Source organism: Cyprinus carpio, chromosome A12 (genome assembly GCF_018340385.1).
Source record: "Cyprinus carpio isolate SPL01 chromosome A12, ASM1834038v1, whole genome shotgun sequence".
NCBI classification, from domain to species: Eukaryota; Metazoa; Chordata; class Actinopteri; order Cypriniformes; family Cyprinidae; genus Cyprinus; species Cyprinus carpio.
In genome coordinates this window covers 17784848-17802283 of record NC_056583.1, presented here as the reverse complement: position 1 = coordinate 17802283, position 17436 = coordinate 17784848, and the positions used below count along the sequence as shown (strand labels likewise).

Here is a 17436-nt window from a genome sequence, read left to right as displayed (position 1 = left end):
TGATGTCAGTGATCATTTTGAATAATAAAGTTTTTTGTTAAATTGTTAAATACCCTGCCTCCACTACATAGACCTATGTTTGTAACATCATTATAAGTGTTTGATCACCACATTTGAGTTACCATTGCAAAAATGTGTTTATCATGGGATTGGCTGATATTCTGCGTGATCGGCCAATCAGTCTCACGTCTTTCCGATTTTGAGCCGATCTGTCTACATGCGGCTGTGAGCCCGAGCGAGAGTTTCAGCCGCGCAAATGTCAATATAAACACTTGTTAACAATGTCACATAATGTCATATTTACCTCAGAAACAAACATATTCGGTGACCATAAAACTCATTGGTCAGAGAGAAAAATAAACTGTAGAGAGGGGTATTTTGCTAAATGCACCATATAAAATATTCATTGTAATTTTTACTGTTCTTATGTTTAATTTATGTTTGAATAAATCCATAAATTTTTTTGAACGCCACTATTTAAATTTTTATATTTAAAAAATACTAATTGAAGAAGAAATACAATTATGCAATTGTAACTTTATTATTTTAAAAACTTCACTGTGCAATTTTAACAGTTGTATGCTATAACTGATAAATCAGTTTTAACCTTCAATATTATAATAATGTAGTATCAAATGACTCATGTATATTTTACAGCATTAGTTGGACTTTTTTTTCCTTGAGAAAATTTTGGCAAGTACTGTACCTGATATATATCCAAAATAATCGATATTGAATCAAATCTGTATCTAATCCAATCTAATCGAAAGCTTGTGAATGAGAATCAAAACGAATCATGAAATTTGTGTTTCAAACCCAGCCCTAATGCAAACATGTCGTTGGCGTGGAAGTTTTTTACTGTGAGTGAAGAAGACACTAAGTTTGCTATTTGTGAAACTTCTAAGGCTAAAATAAACCACGGGGGAACCACTTGCCATTAATGCTCAAGTAGCATTTTGCCTATACACATGGTGGCAACATTTATTACCCACTTACTGCACTATTATTATTATTTGGAAGAGTATTGTACACTTCAGTTGTTCATTCATAGGATCTTTTGACTTTTTTCTAAGACAAGTTAAAAAAGAGAAAAAGGTAAATTTATAAAGTTGTTTTGTTTTATAAAGCAACTCATTTTCAGTTAATTGTTATTTCTAATTCTTTCCTGTCACAAAGCATTTTAATTTTTTTGAGCGTTGTTTGTTTAAGTGAGAGAAGATCCTGTAACTTGGGAAATTGTAATGTTTAATAATTTATTTTAGCATGAAAAAATTTTGCTTTGAAGAAAAATACATTTTTGTTTGTATATGCTCTCAATTATAGCACTTAGAAAGAAAATCGGAATCGGCAAAAATCGGTATCGGTTTATGTATTTTATATATATATTATATATATATATATATATATATATATATATATATATATACACACTGTTTATGTAGGCTATATACTGTATTCTATATACAGTACCAGTCAAACGTTTGGACACACACGAATGGGTGTACGAATTGACTATACTGTACTGTAATAATAGCTCACACATAAAGAATATCAGCCGATATATTGGTATTGCTTATTTTTTTTTTTACTCCCTAATATCGGTATCGGCCCCAATAAAAAAAAAAAAAACCCATATCGGTCGAGGCTCTAGTCAGTCCCACATGATTACATTTAGATCAAACAAGAAAAACATTCAAATGGAGAGCAGGTCCAAGCCCATCTCTGCCAATGAAACAATGTAAACAACATGGTTATCCAAGAGCTCACCAAAAAAAAAAAACAAGTGTCAATTCAACAGCTGACTCTTAATGGGGCCATATTGGGGACAAACGTGAAAACTCAATGCGCTCGAAAACTCACATGAAAAAGATGTTAAAAAACTGCTGATAAGGTGTTCAATGCAAACTGCAGCCTGATAGCTAAATGAGATCTCCATTTTTGGCTTTGAAAATATGAAAGAAAGTTACAGGTGTTGCTTCCAGTCCAGACCTACAACACATCATCACATCATTAATCCAAACACTCTGAGGTTACATAAAGCTGATGGAAATGAACCCAGAATTGTAAAAGAGTGGGACAGTCCTGGGTGATTCACACACCTGAGGCTTCCCATGATGCCATTTGTGATGCAAACATTACAGAATCCTGAGAAAAAGGGAGAGGTGCTGCATTTACGCTGACTGTTGGATGATTTGTACAGCCAGTAACCAGTGTAGCATGATATAACTAGTCCAATCAGGTTGGGTTTGATCTTCTGAGCCTCTAATGCCAATGAATATAGCAGATGATTTGAATGCAATTCACACAAAAGTAATGTACTGTAGATCTTTCAGTAGCACTGCCTCTGATCACACCTGACATTTATGCATTAATCAACTTAGCCTAATTATGTTGACGTACCAAAGAGTGGGTGCAGTTATGAAACCACAACTGAGCAGATGGAGTTTACCAATCTCAACACACCCCACAAACCCTTTTCTCTCACACAGACAGACTGAAAACAATCCCATCTTAGCCAGAAAGCTTCAGGATAAAGGTCTCCCCACACTTTAAACACCATGATGAGCCAAAGTCCCCTTCCAAAAAGTGCTTCTCTATCAAAATAAAAGTAAGCTGATTGCATTTGAGCCCTGATGTTTGGAGGAGCTTTGATTAAGTTAAACATTTTGTTGACCAAGTTTCAACCCATGATGTGAGAGGAACCCTGTTAATGAGGAGACCACAGCAAGAGAATTAAGGCCAGCAGCAGCAAAAATGTCCTTTAATGCCTCCTGAATAAGAGATGAACGTCACATCTTGTTCTACAAAAGTATATTTAATCACAGGCTTGAGTCGAAAATGAAATGCTAAGGTGGTTAAGAGTACTGAAAGTAGACTGAACTAATTAAAAAGCCTGTTATCAACTTGCTATGCCTGTTAAGAGTGTATGAGTCGAAAATGAAATGCTAAGGTGGTTAAGAGTACTGAAAGTAGACTGGGTTGTGAGTTCGAGCTCTCGGGCCGGCAGGAATTGTGGGTGGGGGGAGGGGGAGTGAATGTACAGCGCTCTCTCCACCCTCAATACCATGACTTAGGTGCCCTTGAGCAAGGCACTGAACCCCCAACTGCTCCCCGGGCGCCGCAGCATATGGCTGCCCACTGCTCCGGGGTGTGTGTTCACAGTGTGTGTGTGTGTTGACTGCTCTGTGTGTGTGCACTTCGGATGGGTTAAATGCAGAGCACGAATTCTGAGTATGGGCACCATACTTGGCTGTGTCACGTCACTTTCACTTTTTTGTCACTTTTAAAAGAAAAACAATGACCTACTTTGGTGCTCTGTATTGCAGCACAAACCAATAGCTCTCTAGATACTCATCAATGCAATTTCTAAATGTCTACCATAGATACTCAAATGAACAACAACATCCTGGTGTGATACTGATGCTCTCAACCATGAAGCCACCTAGCATGAAAATAAAGAGGTCCTTTGGCTCCTGACTGTGTTGCTTCACGACAGCATCATCAATCAAAATTGTTTCCCCAAATGCACAGGCAACCTGTGATCGGGAAACTGAGACTGCAATGAATCATGAGCCCTAATAGTATGATTGACTTTTAATAGACCTGCAAAAGCATCAGCCAGGCTTGGTTGGATGTCCGTCATGTGTCAGGCTTGGCCTTTTGGGTGGTTCAGTTAAACCTGTATGGACAGGTAAAATTAATTCAGAGTTATGCACAAGGAAGGACCTGTTTGGAAACTCATGTTCACAGCTTCAGTGAAATTACACCTCAATATACAGCAAGTGGTGTATTATATTTGGAGTCACTGACATCTGTATCTAATGTCAAAGCACTCATCTTTTTATGGTCTTGATGACATCCTGGAGTGTTTAAACCACTAACCTATATGAGCTTATTCGAAACGGGACGTAAAGTCTATTACTCTGCAACATCAATAAACCACTTGTAGTCTGAAATACGTTGGTTGTCATGGTTATAAAACACGGGTTTTCATATAAATAAATGCCCAAAGGACTGAGAAACGGACCTCAAAACAGACTATAACGAGTCAATCTTTGGACACAAAACGCCACTGACAGCTTGTTTAGTTGACAGATACATGGAACAAAACCGCTTGTTAGCCTGGTCATAGTTATTGACAGCTTTATGGCAAGAGTGTATACGTGTGTGTTTAAGTTTAGACTTACCCAGATAAATGTCCCTCCAAATGATCCACTTTCCAATTTTTCTACCAAGTCTGTATCTGTTTCCAACTCGTAGCTCCATCGCTGTGTTTATGGTTTCTCTCGAACGAGTCACTCGATTGTATTTCAGCTAATTTCTATTAAACCAGATTCCGTCGGCCTTTAAATCTGGGGTTACGCTAATATTTTTACGCGTTATTTAACCGCTACGATCCTATTTATCTTTAAGCGACCCCAACCCCCCCGAATCCTGAGGAGAATTCGGATTCTTCCGACGGAGAGTTCACTTTTCACCATTCCTTTTCTAATATATAAAAGTCCGAAAATGTCACAATATTGTGATCAGGCGAAAGCTTAGAGTCTGTAGATTATGCTCTTATCGGTTTGGTCACCATTTTCCCCAAGTATAAAGAAGATGGAGGTGGATTTTAAGAGCGGACCACCGTCGCAGAAGCTTGTCACAGGCCTCGTATCTCCTGTGGTGAACGCAAACGTAGCGCCGTGACGTCACTTACCCTTGGCAACGCCTCGCTCGCCACAGTCACGTGGGAGAAACGCTGGATGGGTTTCTTTAGGTCAGCCTCATTTAACCGTCTCGAACACCAATTAATTTATTTTATGGACATCTTTACATTCGTCCCAGTTAGATCTTATTCAGTGATCTGCATTTATATTCTTCCAATTTTTCTGTTTTTTTCGTTCAGGTTACGTTAAATTTTTAATGTTACAAAAGTTATAGGTACCAATCACTATTAGACTATTGATTTTAAATAATAATAATAAAACAAAATATTAGTAACATAACTATAAATAGAAATAAAAGAAGAAACAAACATAAAAAAACACAGAACACCCACATTTGGCTTCGGTTCAACAACAAATCTACCAATTTAAAATCGTAAATGCTTTTGGAAAAACACTCGGCTTAAAATCTTAAGACAATGCGTCATCTCTGTAAGACGTGCTCCATCTGTTTTGCTCTTATGGCTGCCCAGCTGACTGCAAATACTTCCTAATAATCAAGGCAGTGGGACGGTAGTGGAACAGTAACATCTTGTACCCCCTTCTCAAGAGTTCGCCGGGTCCTGGGTCCCGCCCCGACCGCTCGCTGATTGGGCGGACGCTCTTTCGCCTGGTCACACAGATCCAATCAGGGCACAGTCACATGGCTGTAATATTTTTCCAGTAGATTGCGTAACAGTCTTGCACGTGTTGTTCAATGCTCATCTCGGAGTAACTCAAAGACTCGTTCAGGAAATATAACATAAATATGAAACATAATTATATAAAAATATTAATAACACTATACAGATTAATTTATCACAATTCCAATGTAATAAAAGCCATCTTTTTTCTTTATTATTACAGTTTCACACATTATGGGTGTAAATGGCTGTATGGACATTATGTAGTGACCAGAAATAATAAACAAGTAAAAACAATCTAATATAGCAACTCTACAGATCATTATTTAATGATCATGGACAGAAATGTTTTTGTTTGCAATACGATTTATTTGTTAATGAGGACATCTAGTGGTCTTTGATATGAACAGCAGAAAACAAACGGAGCAGCGGAAAAAACTTTTTTATTTATTTATTTATTTTTTTTTTTTACATATTTTGCAAGCTTGATATTTCTGTGTGATGTTTAAATATGAGAATACATTTAGGACAATATCTAGATCCACAGTGCTAAGAAAAATCCTCCAAATTATGACCTTTAAGTTCAAAGTCTTATGTGCTCATGTACTAACAGATCCCATTTGCTTAGACTTTCGTATACAATTTGGAAGTCAGCTATTTCCTCAGTCATGTTTACCATTGTACCGTTTAGCATGTTCATGAACTTAAACATCAGGTCTTTTCTTAGTAACAGTAACCTCATGTCATGATGAATCAGGTGACTGGGAGGAAAAGCACTTCGCAGAGATTATAAACATGGGAAGCAAGAGTCTGGATCTGATTATCAACAATGTTTGAACAACATCCTTTTTTCCCTTGACTGAAAGTTGCTCAGTATAAAGGTAGTTGATAAATAGCATTGACACCTACTCCTTTTTTAAACCAACATTAAAAATTATACACAACTAGATAAAAGTTAGATAAATACTACTGCTGACAAATGTGTCCCTTAATGTTGAAAAACTTTTCTAAAGGTCCAAAGGTTGGGTCTTAAATACTTAGACATAGACAAACCTAAAGACTAAAAAAAAAAAAAAGGTCTATATATATATATTTTTTATTTTTTTTTTTTACAAATAAAATTTACATTAGATAAGGCAACACACACACACACACACACACACACACACACACACACACACACACACACACACACACACACACACACACACAAATGTTTTCCCTTCACAGCACAGTGGCAAAACATCCAGTCTGGCTAAATTATGGAGATGGTCATATTATGACTGAGGATTTTGTGTTTTCCTGTATAACTGAATGCCTTGAAACAATGTTCTTTTCCATGTGGTAAAGATAACGGCTCACTTTAGCCACAAAAAGGCCGATTTTTAGTCCAAAATTAAGCCAAATGATCCTATAATGAAATTATGTAATCTCTGCATTCACATTTTTTTTTATTTTATTTGATTATTTATACAATATGTAGTAAATACTGACCTACAGTGTATAACCACTTATAGTTCAACTTTAACTGGTGATACAGGCATTCTAGACTCGATTCTTGGTTAAAAAAATTATATTACATATAATCTTCAATGTATTTCAGTTTGCTGTCAATATAGCAGGTCTACAATGCTTCTAAGGTTTACTATTTTTACAGTTCTATAATCTTATCTGAAATGATTGTGTTATTAAAATGCTAATCCGGTTCTCTGGAACTGTCAGCAGCAACTTAACATTTGTCTGAAAATTCTGGGAACAAGGTGGAACACAATGCTTTACTTTTATCTGGCACTGCTCTATTCTCTCTTTCTTCTATTCTTTCCACAGTTTTGTGCACTTTCCTCTATCCACTTGGTCCATTCTGACCCATTTTTTTTTTAGCAGGTTTCTTTTCTTTTCACTTTGTCCTTTTTGTTGTTTTCATTTCACCCCACCCTCTTAGATGCATCCATGCTCCTCCTTTCGTGCATTTTTTTTCCCTGGCTCCTCATGGCATGCTGAGTTTGGGAGTGCAGGAGGGAGATGCCTTAAAAACGCTGACAGGCTATAACACTCTCGGAGAGGCCCAGTCAACACAAGCATCCTCAGTGCAGCCCAGCAGAGCTTCTGTGGACCCTCATGTTTGGACCCGCCAAGATAAAGGTAGGAGACACATCAGGATGTTTTGGGTTAGAAATTTACACTAGTACTGAATGCCATTTACTTTTTTTGTAAATGGAAGCAGCTCATCTTTGAAAAACAAATTACATGATTACACATAGTGGCAAGTGCAATGATGTGAAAACTTTTCAAGATGCCAAGGAAACTGAAGCCTAGTGCAAAACAACATGTTTGCTTGGACAATAACAGCCAGATTTATGTGTTTTTCACATATTTTTTTGTCTTGACTTATTAAATTATTTCACTTTATCTGTTGTTGGTTGCTCACTCACTGAAATGTTTAGGGACATAGGTGTTTTATTTTTTAGGTTTGGCAGCATTGTCAAGATTGTAAAGTCAACAATACATTTTAATAGCAGGTGCAAGGATGAAAACAAAAAGACACAGCTGGGTTGAATGTTATTGAAATGAAACAACACACTCTGGTGTTCACTGTGGTTTTAATATTGCAAAGTAATTCATTCAATGTAGGACCATGGTAGATTTCATGGAGACAAAAGAATTTTTTTTTATTATCTATGGAAAGAGTAGCACTGCCACAGGGTGTAGGAACCAAATCTAGGACAGGAATTCTTGAGGCATGCCATCACAAAGCCAAGTTCACATTGCCTCGCATCTCCTGCAAGTGGGACAGAGTCGAAATATGACACGATCAAGAGCAGTGCTACACCAGATTGCTTTTAACCATACCAAATTTTCCAGACTATATAACAGAAGTTGTGTAACAGATTTCTCTTGCATAATTTAAAGTATACGGCCCCTCCTAAAATATTAATGGCAGCGGGCAGTGGTTTATCAGGGAATGGTTCACTCTAGTCAGTGACCAGTAGATAAAAATTCGACAATATCTTTTTTTTTTCACTTTCAAATATGTTGCATTGTGGAAGTAAAACAGATTGCAAAAGGTAAGTTGAAGATGAATGTTTTTTTCCTCAGTTCAACTAAACCGTGGAGGATGTTTAAGTTCAGACAAAGTGCCTTTTATGGGTCAAGGGTGAATCGGGCCTCAGTGTTAAGCCACACAGGCTTCAAAGTGACCGCACTTACTGTTTGAGCTTTGATGTCAGCACCAAACCCAGTGGTGTCTATTGCTAGTTTAAAGGAAAATGAATGGCATTTCTAAACAATGTTAAGCCCTCCAGAAATTACAATGTAGTGTAGGATTCTGTGCCTGAATTGTTTGGGAAACTGTTCCTTACAGACACATGGGAAATGTCCCACAAGGACTCACAAACTTAAGTTCAGAAAGCACACTAACATAATACTCTTACCGTTTCAGCAGTATACAGTATGTATAATGTGAAGTCATGTGATAATGTATCATACTACTGTTTAGAAAATTTTGTTGTTGCATAATGCATACTGTTTCAAATACTATTTTAATAAAATAGTGTGCATTATACAATGTATACTAAGTATTCAGTAAGTGGCAAGTTAGTGTTCCATTCCAAACACAGTTAATTACATTCAGCTTGGTATTTGATGGTATATTTTTATTGTGTTGGACAGCAGCCCAAGATTGTACTTATAAATTCAAAGCAATAAGACATTGAAACCATTTGTCACTTTATTTTGAAAATTCAAATCCTGAACTCTCCTTCATCTTCTTCTTCTTTCAAACATCACCTAGCTAAATGCTCAAGACCGAACAATCAAAAGGTAGGATCTAGTCTTTGTACATCCCCTTCCCATATAAGACAAGGGGTAGGACTTGTTGGTACAGGTATGTGATGTTATTCAATACTTTGTTTGCAAACCGACAACATCGTTGAAGTCCACCCCCAGCAGTTGTCTTTATTTCAAAATAAGGAGAGGGGGAAAATAACTCAATGGGACTGGGAAGACTGCTGGAGGCTTTCCACAAGGTTAAAATGAGCTTGATTTTCTCTCTCACTCTCTCTCTCTCTCTCTCTCTCTCAAAAAAAAAAAAAACTTTCACTCTTTACACTCAAATTACTTGAGACCAGCTGTGTTTCAAGTGCTTGTCCTTTCTGATAACACTAGCATCCGAATGAACTTGAGGAACTAACTGTAAGTTCACAAGTCAAAGAAGATTACTGCTATAATAAGATGTAAGTTTACTTTGTTAATACACCATGTCAAGTTCACTTTCATTCCCTGAGGTTCATTCAACTTCCTCTGAAGAATTTATATTACAAAACAGATGCAAAGAATTAGGAAGACTATAAATGTGAGAACAGCAGCAATGCTCAGGAGGAAAGGGTACGTGGTAGATTGAACCTGGCCTATGGGAGCTTCCACTGTACATGACTAGTGACAGAAGCACAGAGTATTCAGTATGTGGTTGAAAGTAGGTCACTGGGGTACGTCACACACCCAAACCCACAAATGGAGACAGTACCTCATTTCTGTAGCCAAAGAGTCCTTATTTACCCCAGTGTTTATCTTCAGCTGGAGAATTTAGAAAAGCGTTACAGTGCACCTGGTGGGCCTCACCTTAAATATGATCCAGAACCAACAAAGTAAAAGGACAAAGAACTGGCCGACTTTTATTGAAGCTAGATTCAGCAGGGTCATTGACCCAAGACCACACACACTTGTTTTCCACTGAGAAAATCCACCAAATCACCAACTTATAGATCATGTCACTGCACGCTAGCAAAATGGTGTAGGGACGACAAAAAGCATAGTGCATATTAGTAAGTAGTTATTATGATTTGTCATGATAACACAATGGCTAAATGTTATGACACTTTAAGTGGCTGTTTGAGGTTTAGGAATGTGGGAAGATGGAAAACCCTACATTATTTCCTTTAATGGTGTTTACGAAGTAGTTGATTATCATGATTATTAAAAAAGGGGAAGGGTGTAATTTCTGGATCACTAGTGGCACCAAATGGAATTGGAATCTTTTTGATGTAAATACCCTGTTTTGTTTTTTCAAACAGTAAAATGCAAGTTATTACATTTTGTTTAAAGTTTGAGGAGTCAAGTAAAATGCTTCAATTAAACATTCAAAATACTACAGTACCAGCAATGTACGTTTATAAAGTAAATAGGGCCAACTGTGATTTCATGTGACTGGGGTTACTTCATTTTGGTACCAAAAATGGCTTCAATGGCCAAATCTGGTTATGGTATATGACTAAAGAAAGCAGTCAAATGTTTATGCATTTGACTCTTGGCTCGCCGTTCATAGTTTCAGCCCTACAGAGGGTTCAGGGACTGAAAAATAGCAGTTGGATGCTTATGATTTGGAGCATGGTGTTCCCTGTAGAAGAAGGGAGAAAAAAAAAAACACTCTTCGCTTATGTAATGCTTTAAAAAGGTCAGGGGTACTTGTTGATTGAGCCAAGAAGACTGGGTCTGAACTAAAGAAGTACTCAGTGATGTGCTGAACATGTAAACATGACCTCAAGATCCCAGCATCGGCAAGAAGGAGAACGATTCTCATGCCAGGATGTCAGATGTGGGACTGTAAACATGGCTAAGCATGAAAATAAGGATAAAAAGGGAAATACTGTAATATAAAGGAGTCCTTTTGAACGGATTGACTACCGATTATTTGAAGCCTAAAATACAGGAACCAGTCTATGAAAAAGAAATGTGAAGAAATGGTTTTGAAGGTATTGAATAAAGATTATTTTAAGTTTAAGGTGTTGGAACCAGTCTATGAAAAAGAACATAAAAGCATTACACACTGGGTTGCAAATAGCATATGCCACATTTTACACTAGAAAAAAAGGATGGTCAGATGATACCCAGGTGAACACATCATAAGCTTATGGAGGATTACAAGTGCACAACCTCAAAGCGCTGCCCTAAAACTGCTTTGAACTTCAGACTGCAGTGAGTGATCTGACCTCTTCTTACATTACATAGATACACACAGAACAGAGGCTTCATCTGAGAGAGTTTATTAAATAGTAGGACGCAGCACGTCATTCCTCAACCTCATGATTAGAAAGGGGTCACTGCAGTGTGGTGAGCACATGATGATTTTATTCGTGTCAGTGTTGTGTGGAGTCTATAGTTTTAAATACTTTATGGGATGTTTGGATTGTGCATAGTCAACATACTACATACTGGATAATCATGTGAGTGACCATATCAAAATATGTAGCACTCGGCTCAAAAACACTAAAATATAAAAAATGAAACATGTTTACACTAATAATAACTGGATTACCCATGCTATCTACATAGACCAAACACTCTGCAAAACATTATTAAACAATATCAATGATCACAGACCATGAAACCACAAGTCACTTCACATGCTACTGTGTGATCTACTGTGCAATTATTTTGTGCGTGTCATTTCCTGTGCTGCACTGCACAGCTGGACACTACAAAACTAATATGATGACAGCTTGTAATCTAAAGTTGTTCTTTCTTTGTTACATTGCACATTTTGTACACGTATCAATATGCTTCTACCCCATAAAACAATCATTATTTATTTTGTTTATTGTTGATCTTACCATAATTATTCCACACTAAGTAATTGAGTCAGTGTGTCAAAAAAACAGAATGGAACATCATTTAGTTTATTTCCAAGTTTAAATAAGATTTTACATTTTCAGCATGGCTTAAGACTGTTGGGCCTCACATATACAGTATACACACATTTTATCCTGAAATCTTCATGGTGGAAAAAAGACAACTAGTCAGGCCATGGTATAGGGATAGCTGTTTATGATCGTTATTACACTCCATATGGACTAACTGTTTTTATAGAAGAATGTTGATGGTAACAGTATTTGTAATCTGTTATAAGTAGATGTGTTTTGACTCTCCACAATAAGCTTTTGGAACACATGCTGGCCTTGACTGGTGCTTGTATGGGTTGTTAAGTATTCTGGATAGCCTAGCATTTAGCTGCAGCTACCTCACAAAATATGTGGGCTCTTTTTCCACTGGGCTCTTTTTCAACTTTTTTTTAGTATGTTCTCAAGCACATAAATTTGAAAAAGGCATACAAATTTGCCTGTAAGTAATTTTGATTGCTGAAGCAGTTGATCAGATCAGATCAGATCAGATCAGTTTCTACTCATATACTGTAGCTAATCATTTAAAAGTAGTTAGCTACTACTTGCTGTAAGTGTAGGATAAAACTATCACAGCGACAAGAGTGACAGCCTTAAAGGGATACTCCACCCCAAAATGAAAATTTTGTCATTAATCACTTACCCCAGGATGAAAACCAGGAGGCTTGTGACTGTCCCATAGACTGCCAAGTAAGTTACACTGTCAAGGTCCAGAAAAGTATGAAAAGACATCGTAGTAATCATTTTTTTGACATCAGTGGTTCAACCGTAACTTTATGAAGTGACGAGAATACTTTTTTTATGCGAAGAAAACAAAAATAACGACTTTATTCAACAATTCCTTTGTCAACAGTCTCCTCTGTGTCTCTCTCCATATCACCGTATGCTCGTATGCTGCGTATGCTCTTCTGTATCAGCCGCGCCACAAGGGTGCGCTGTTTCTATGTGTATTTAGCTTTGATTTTAAAGAAAACAGCACATCCTTGTGGGGGTGTGCGTAAGTGATTAATGACAAAATTTTCATTTTAGGGTGGAGTATCCCTTTAAACTTGAAGAGATTAACTAATTAAACCAGCAAAAATCCTACCTTATTTAACTGACTCAAAAACATAGTTATGAACAGCAGCATTTAACTAAATATTTCAATGTGACAATAAAACTGTTAATGCCCCTGCAAAGATTTAAATGAACTAGCTGAACAAAACCTGAAAAAGAATTTAAATCACTTACCAGTGCTACATATGAAAAAAGAATTGTAGGTTGAAGCATTCAATCTATTCTGCTACTTTTTATAAAAAGTATCTTGTTACTGGAAAAGCTACCCATACCAACAGGCAGAACTGGCCTTATAAGACTTGCTATTTAGTTTAAGTGAATTTTTGGCTCAAGTCTTGCTTCATTAAGTGTAATACTTTCTGATAATGATTGATCATTAGATGCCTTTCTGCCTCATGGTTTACAAACCCAATTTCAAATGGGCTGAGCCGTGGTGTCATGTGAAGGAAAAAAGATGAAATAGTGGTTTAGTGTGATTGCCAATTTAAAACAGGACAATAAATTCCAAGATATCTTTGTCATTGGTTTCATAACTTTTCAGGCCATGTTTTCATGTTTTCTTATAACACAGAGAATTTCAGTTCACACAAAATGTTGTGGGTACCTTTCATTAGCTTTCACTACTTGATTGTTGGTTATGAAAATCCACAATAATGGATGGATTTCTACCTAGCTTTGACCCGAAAACAATTTTATTGTTGCTATCATAAGCCGAACACAAGAGGCTGAATAACAAAGCTGGTCATTTGCTGAAACATAACATCAAGAATAATACTGTCATGTTGTAACACAGTGCTCCCATTATGACCCTTACCATCCAGCACAAGGCCTAAAGATTTATTTATGTGACATTTGACGCTCAAAGTAATTTAAAATTAAGTGCTTGCATACTATTTTCTGTAATACACTTATATAAGTAATATTTTTTTTTAGTTTCCTTGATGTTAAAGTGTTGATGATTTTCCTGTTCAGTTAACATATTATCTTTATTCATATTAATTTATTATAATTGATTTTATTGTTATTGAAATCTAGATACTGTATATACACTACTGTTCAAAAGATTAGGGACAGAAAGATTTTTTATGTTTTTGAATTCTCTTATGCTCTCTAAGGCTGCAATTTTTTGAAATACAGTAAAAACAATAATATTTTGAAATATTATTACATTTTAAAATAACTCTTTTCTATTTCGAAATGTAATTTATTCCTGTGATGGCAAATCTGAATTCTCAGCAACATTACTTGAGTCTTCAGTGTTCTTCAATCATTCTATGCTGACATTTCTTATTATTGACAAACATTTTTTATTATTATCACCATTTGATTATTATGCTAGTTTTCAAAACTTTTATCCAAATAATGAGTTAATTCTCATCTCAGATGCTGGTGTCGAGCCTGGTACTACTGATGGTGGTGTTTGTCAAATGGGCTGAGCCGTACATTGCACAATACCGGGATGCAGACCAAGACACATATGAGCCCAGAGAAAACGAGATCCCCAGAATACTACAGAGATGGCAGGTATCTATCTATCTATCTATCTATCTATCTATCTATCTATCTATCTATCTATCTATCTATCTATCTATCTATCTATCTATCTATCTATCTATCTATCTATCTATCTATCTATCTATCTATCTATCTATCTAATCTATCTATCTATCTATCTATCTATCTATCTATCTATCTATCTAATATATCCTCTTGTGAATCTAGTGGAACTGAGTGCAGGCGGTGCTGTGACCCTGCAGAGGAGGCCCCACAGTATGCCAGTCCATACCCCCACTACAATATTGTGCCACAGATAAACATCACCATCCTAAAAGGTACAAAATATGTCAAAATCTACTTCAAAAATTTTCAGGCTTTGAAAATATGCAACTCATCAGGTAAACTTCTTCCATTTTAAGGGTAACTGTGGTACAAAAGTTTACATTTACAGAACAACTAACATAATCTGTTGACTCACTTTGACTGTATACAGTTGTTTGGGTCAATGTTAGTCTTAGCTAAATATATCACTGTCTGTGAATGATATAGGCCTGGTTAATCACAGGCTGCTTCTGTGGGCAGGGAAAAGGACAAACCACCACAGAAAGTGACTTTATGGGCCAAACTGTCAAAAACAACAGAAGAAAAATGACTGTGAGATTGGCGCCATATTCTATACAGCACTCCAATCTTAACTTCACACACACAAGACCATTAGAGAATCATAATTTTTTTAATTATTTGATGTTTAATTATACACACTCCAAAGCTTGACCAGCACATGAAGTTTCAGGAAGCAAGACATGATAAATCAGAGATTAAGAATGTAATGTCCTTTTTAATGATCATAGTAAAAACTTTAAACCAAATTGAACTTTTCACCATTCGTTACTGCATTCCTTCCCTTACAGGGGAGAAGGGAGACACTGGTGAGCGAGGACTTTATGGGAAAACAGGCAAGTCTGGGCAAACCGGACCCCGAGGGCCCCATGGTGTGAAGGGAAACAAGGGCAGCATTGGTGCTCCTGGAGAACCCTGTAAATCCTACTACGCTGCCTTCTCTGTGGGCCGCAAGAAGGCCCTACACAGTAACGATTACTACCAGACCATGATCTTTGACACAGAGTTTGTCAACTTGTATGGCCACTTCAACATGTTCACGGGCAAGTTCTTTTGCTATGTCCCCGGCATCTATTTCTTCAGCCTGAATGCGCACACTTGGAACCAAAAGGAAACGTACCTGCACATGATGAAGAACGAACAGGAGATGGCCATCTTGTACACTCAGCCCAGCGATCGCTCCATCATGCAGAGCCAGAGCCTCATGCTGGAGCTGGAGAGGGACGACCAGGTGTGGATTCGGCTCTATAAGGGCGAAAGAGAGAATGCTGTGTTTAGCGATGACTTTGACACCTACATCACCTTTAGTGGTTACCTTGTTAAGGCAAAGTCAGAAGGTTAAGCAGAGCCAATTTATGGACAGCAGGGATTTATGTAACAGTGTCTATTAAATGAGATGCAATTTCTTGTTACTCTTTTTTGTAATATATTTTTAACAGTTTTACATGGTACTTCAGGAGGAACCTTGGTTTATCTTTATGATCCAAAACTGTAGTGTCCTGTGTGTCTGACCATCTTTAACTTTGTTACAGAGGCTGGTGCTACTTGACAAATGTGGTAAAGGTTATTGCGCTAGTAACATTTAAAACAATACAAATCTGTATCTACAATCAAAAAATTATTTTTAAGACATTATCATATATATACATATAAAGACAACAGTATCATCATTTTAAAAGAGATTTTGCACAATGTTTATGGATGCCTTTTTCATGTGTAGATAGATACATTAGCCATCATTTAACAGATTACTTGAAATGATCATATTATATCTATTATATTATAATATATATAAATCAGTATTAAATTGGTTCTAGAAAATGGAACGCGGTGCTATAATTATAATTTAGGATTAATTCAAGAAATAATGCAAATTCAGTTAAACAATAAAATCATTAAATCAGAAGATGATGAAGTACTATCTTTTCAGAAAAGTTTAATTAATACCAAATAATTTATTACATAAAGAAAAAAAACAAACAAACAAGTAAACTGAAACAGTGATGTATGACAAATATTTTGGTAAATAAATATTTTTATCATTTAAAGTATTGTAGAATGAGAAAATAGGCTACTTAGTCTGTGCTGCAGACAGCTAGAGTAACTATGATAAATGATGATACACCTTGATCTCTAAAAGTACTGTATTATAAATGTTAAATTTGTATAAATGGATGCACCGGTAAGACTTCATGGTCATATCAGCGAATAAACAACTATATTGTGGATCTGATGACAGTTAGACAAATTGATGCTTTGAAACAGAGGTAATTATAAGACTTTACCTTAATAAAAATATGTTCTAGTTTTGCATAAGGTCTCTATAAAATAACTGGAACTATTAGCACTTAACAAAATCTCTTTATTTTAAAAGCTTCTGAAAGAACCATGGTCAACCGCAAGTTTCTATAAAAAGACTAACAGGGGCTTCAGCAGGAAGCACATTTATTATTACTGTTAATGTGTAAAATACAAAAAATTGTCAATTTTGTCAGCCAGTTGAAATCAGTGACCTAGAGGTCATAGTTCATTAATGTTAAAAAGCTGCAATGAATGAGAGCTGCTGTAAAACGTTCACTTATTTTAAGAAATAATCTTTTTAGACTAGGTGCTATTGCTTGCTATGTCATCATTATTGCAATTTTTTCTGTTTGTGTTTTACCTTTCTGATTGTTATTTATGCATCAAATACATTAATAATAAAAAAAGCAATTCAGTCAGTCCGAATGTTATTGAGTTTTAATTTTTAATTTACAATATTTT

General features: G+C 36.2%; 1 protein-coding gene across 1 annotated transcript; it reads left to right on the top strand.

Annotated features, from left to right (window-relative positions):
- Nucleotides 1-7316: 7316 nt before the first annotated feature.
- c1qtnf1 (C1q and TNF related 1) lies at nucleotides 7317-17136 on the top strand. Its single transcript, XM_042767929.1, is given in 5 exon segments — nucleotides 7317-7471; nucleotides 14440-14549; nucleotides 14551-14580; nucleotides 14779-14888; nucleotides 15465-17136. Coding segments are annotated over 5 exon segments (825 nt in total). The 5' UTR covers nucleotides 7317-7447; the 3' UTR covers nucleotides 16016-17136.
- Nucleotides 17137-17436: the final 300 nt, after the last annotated feature.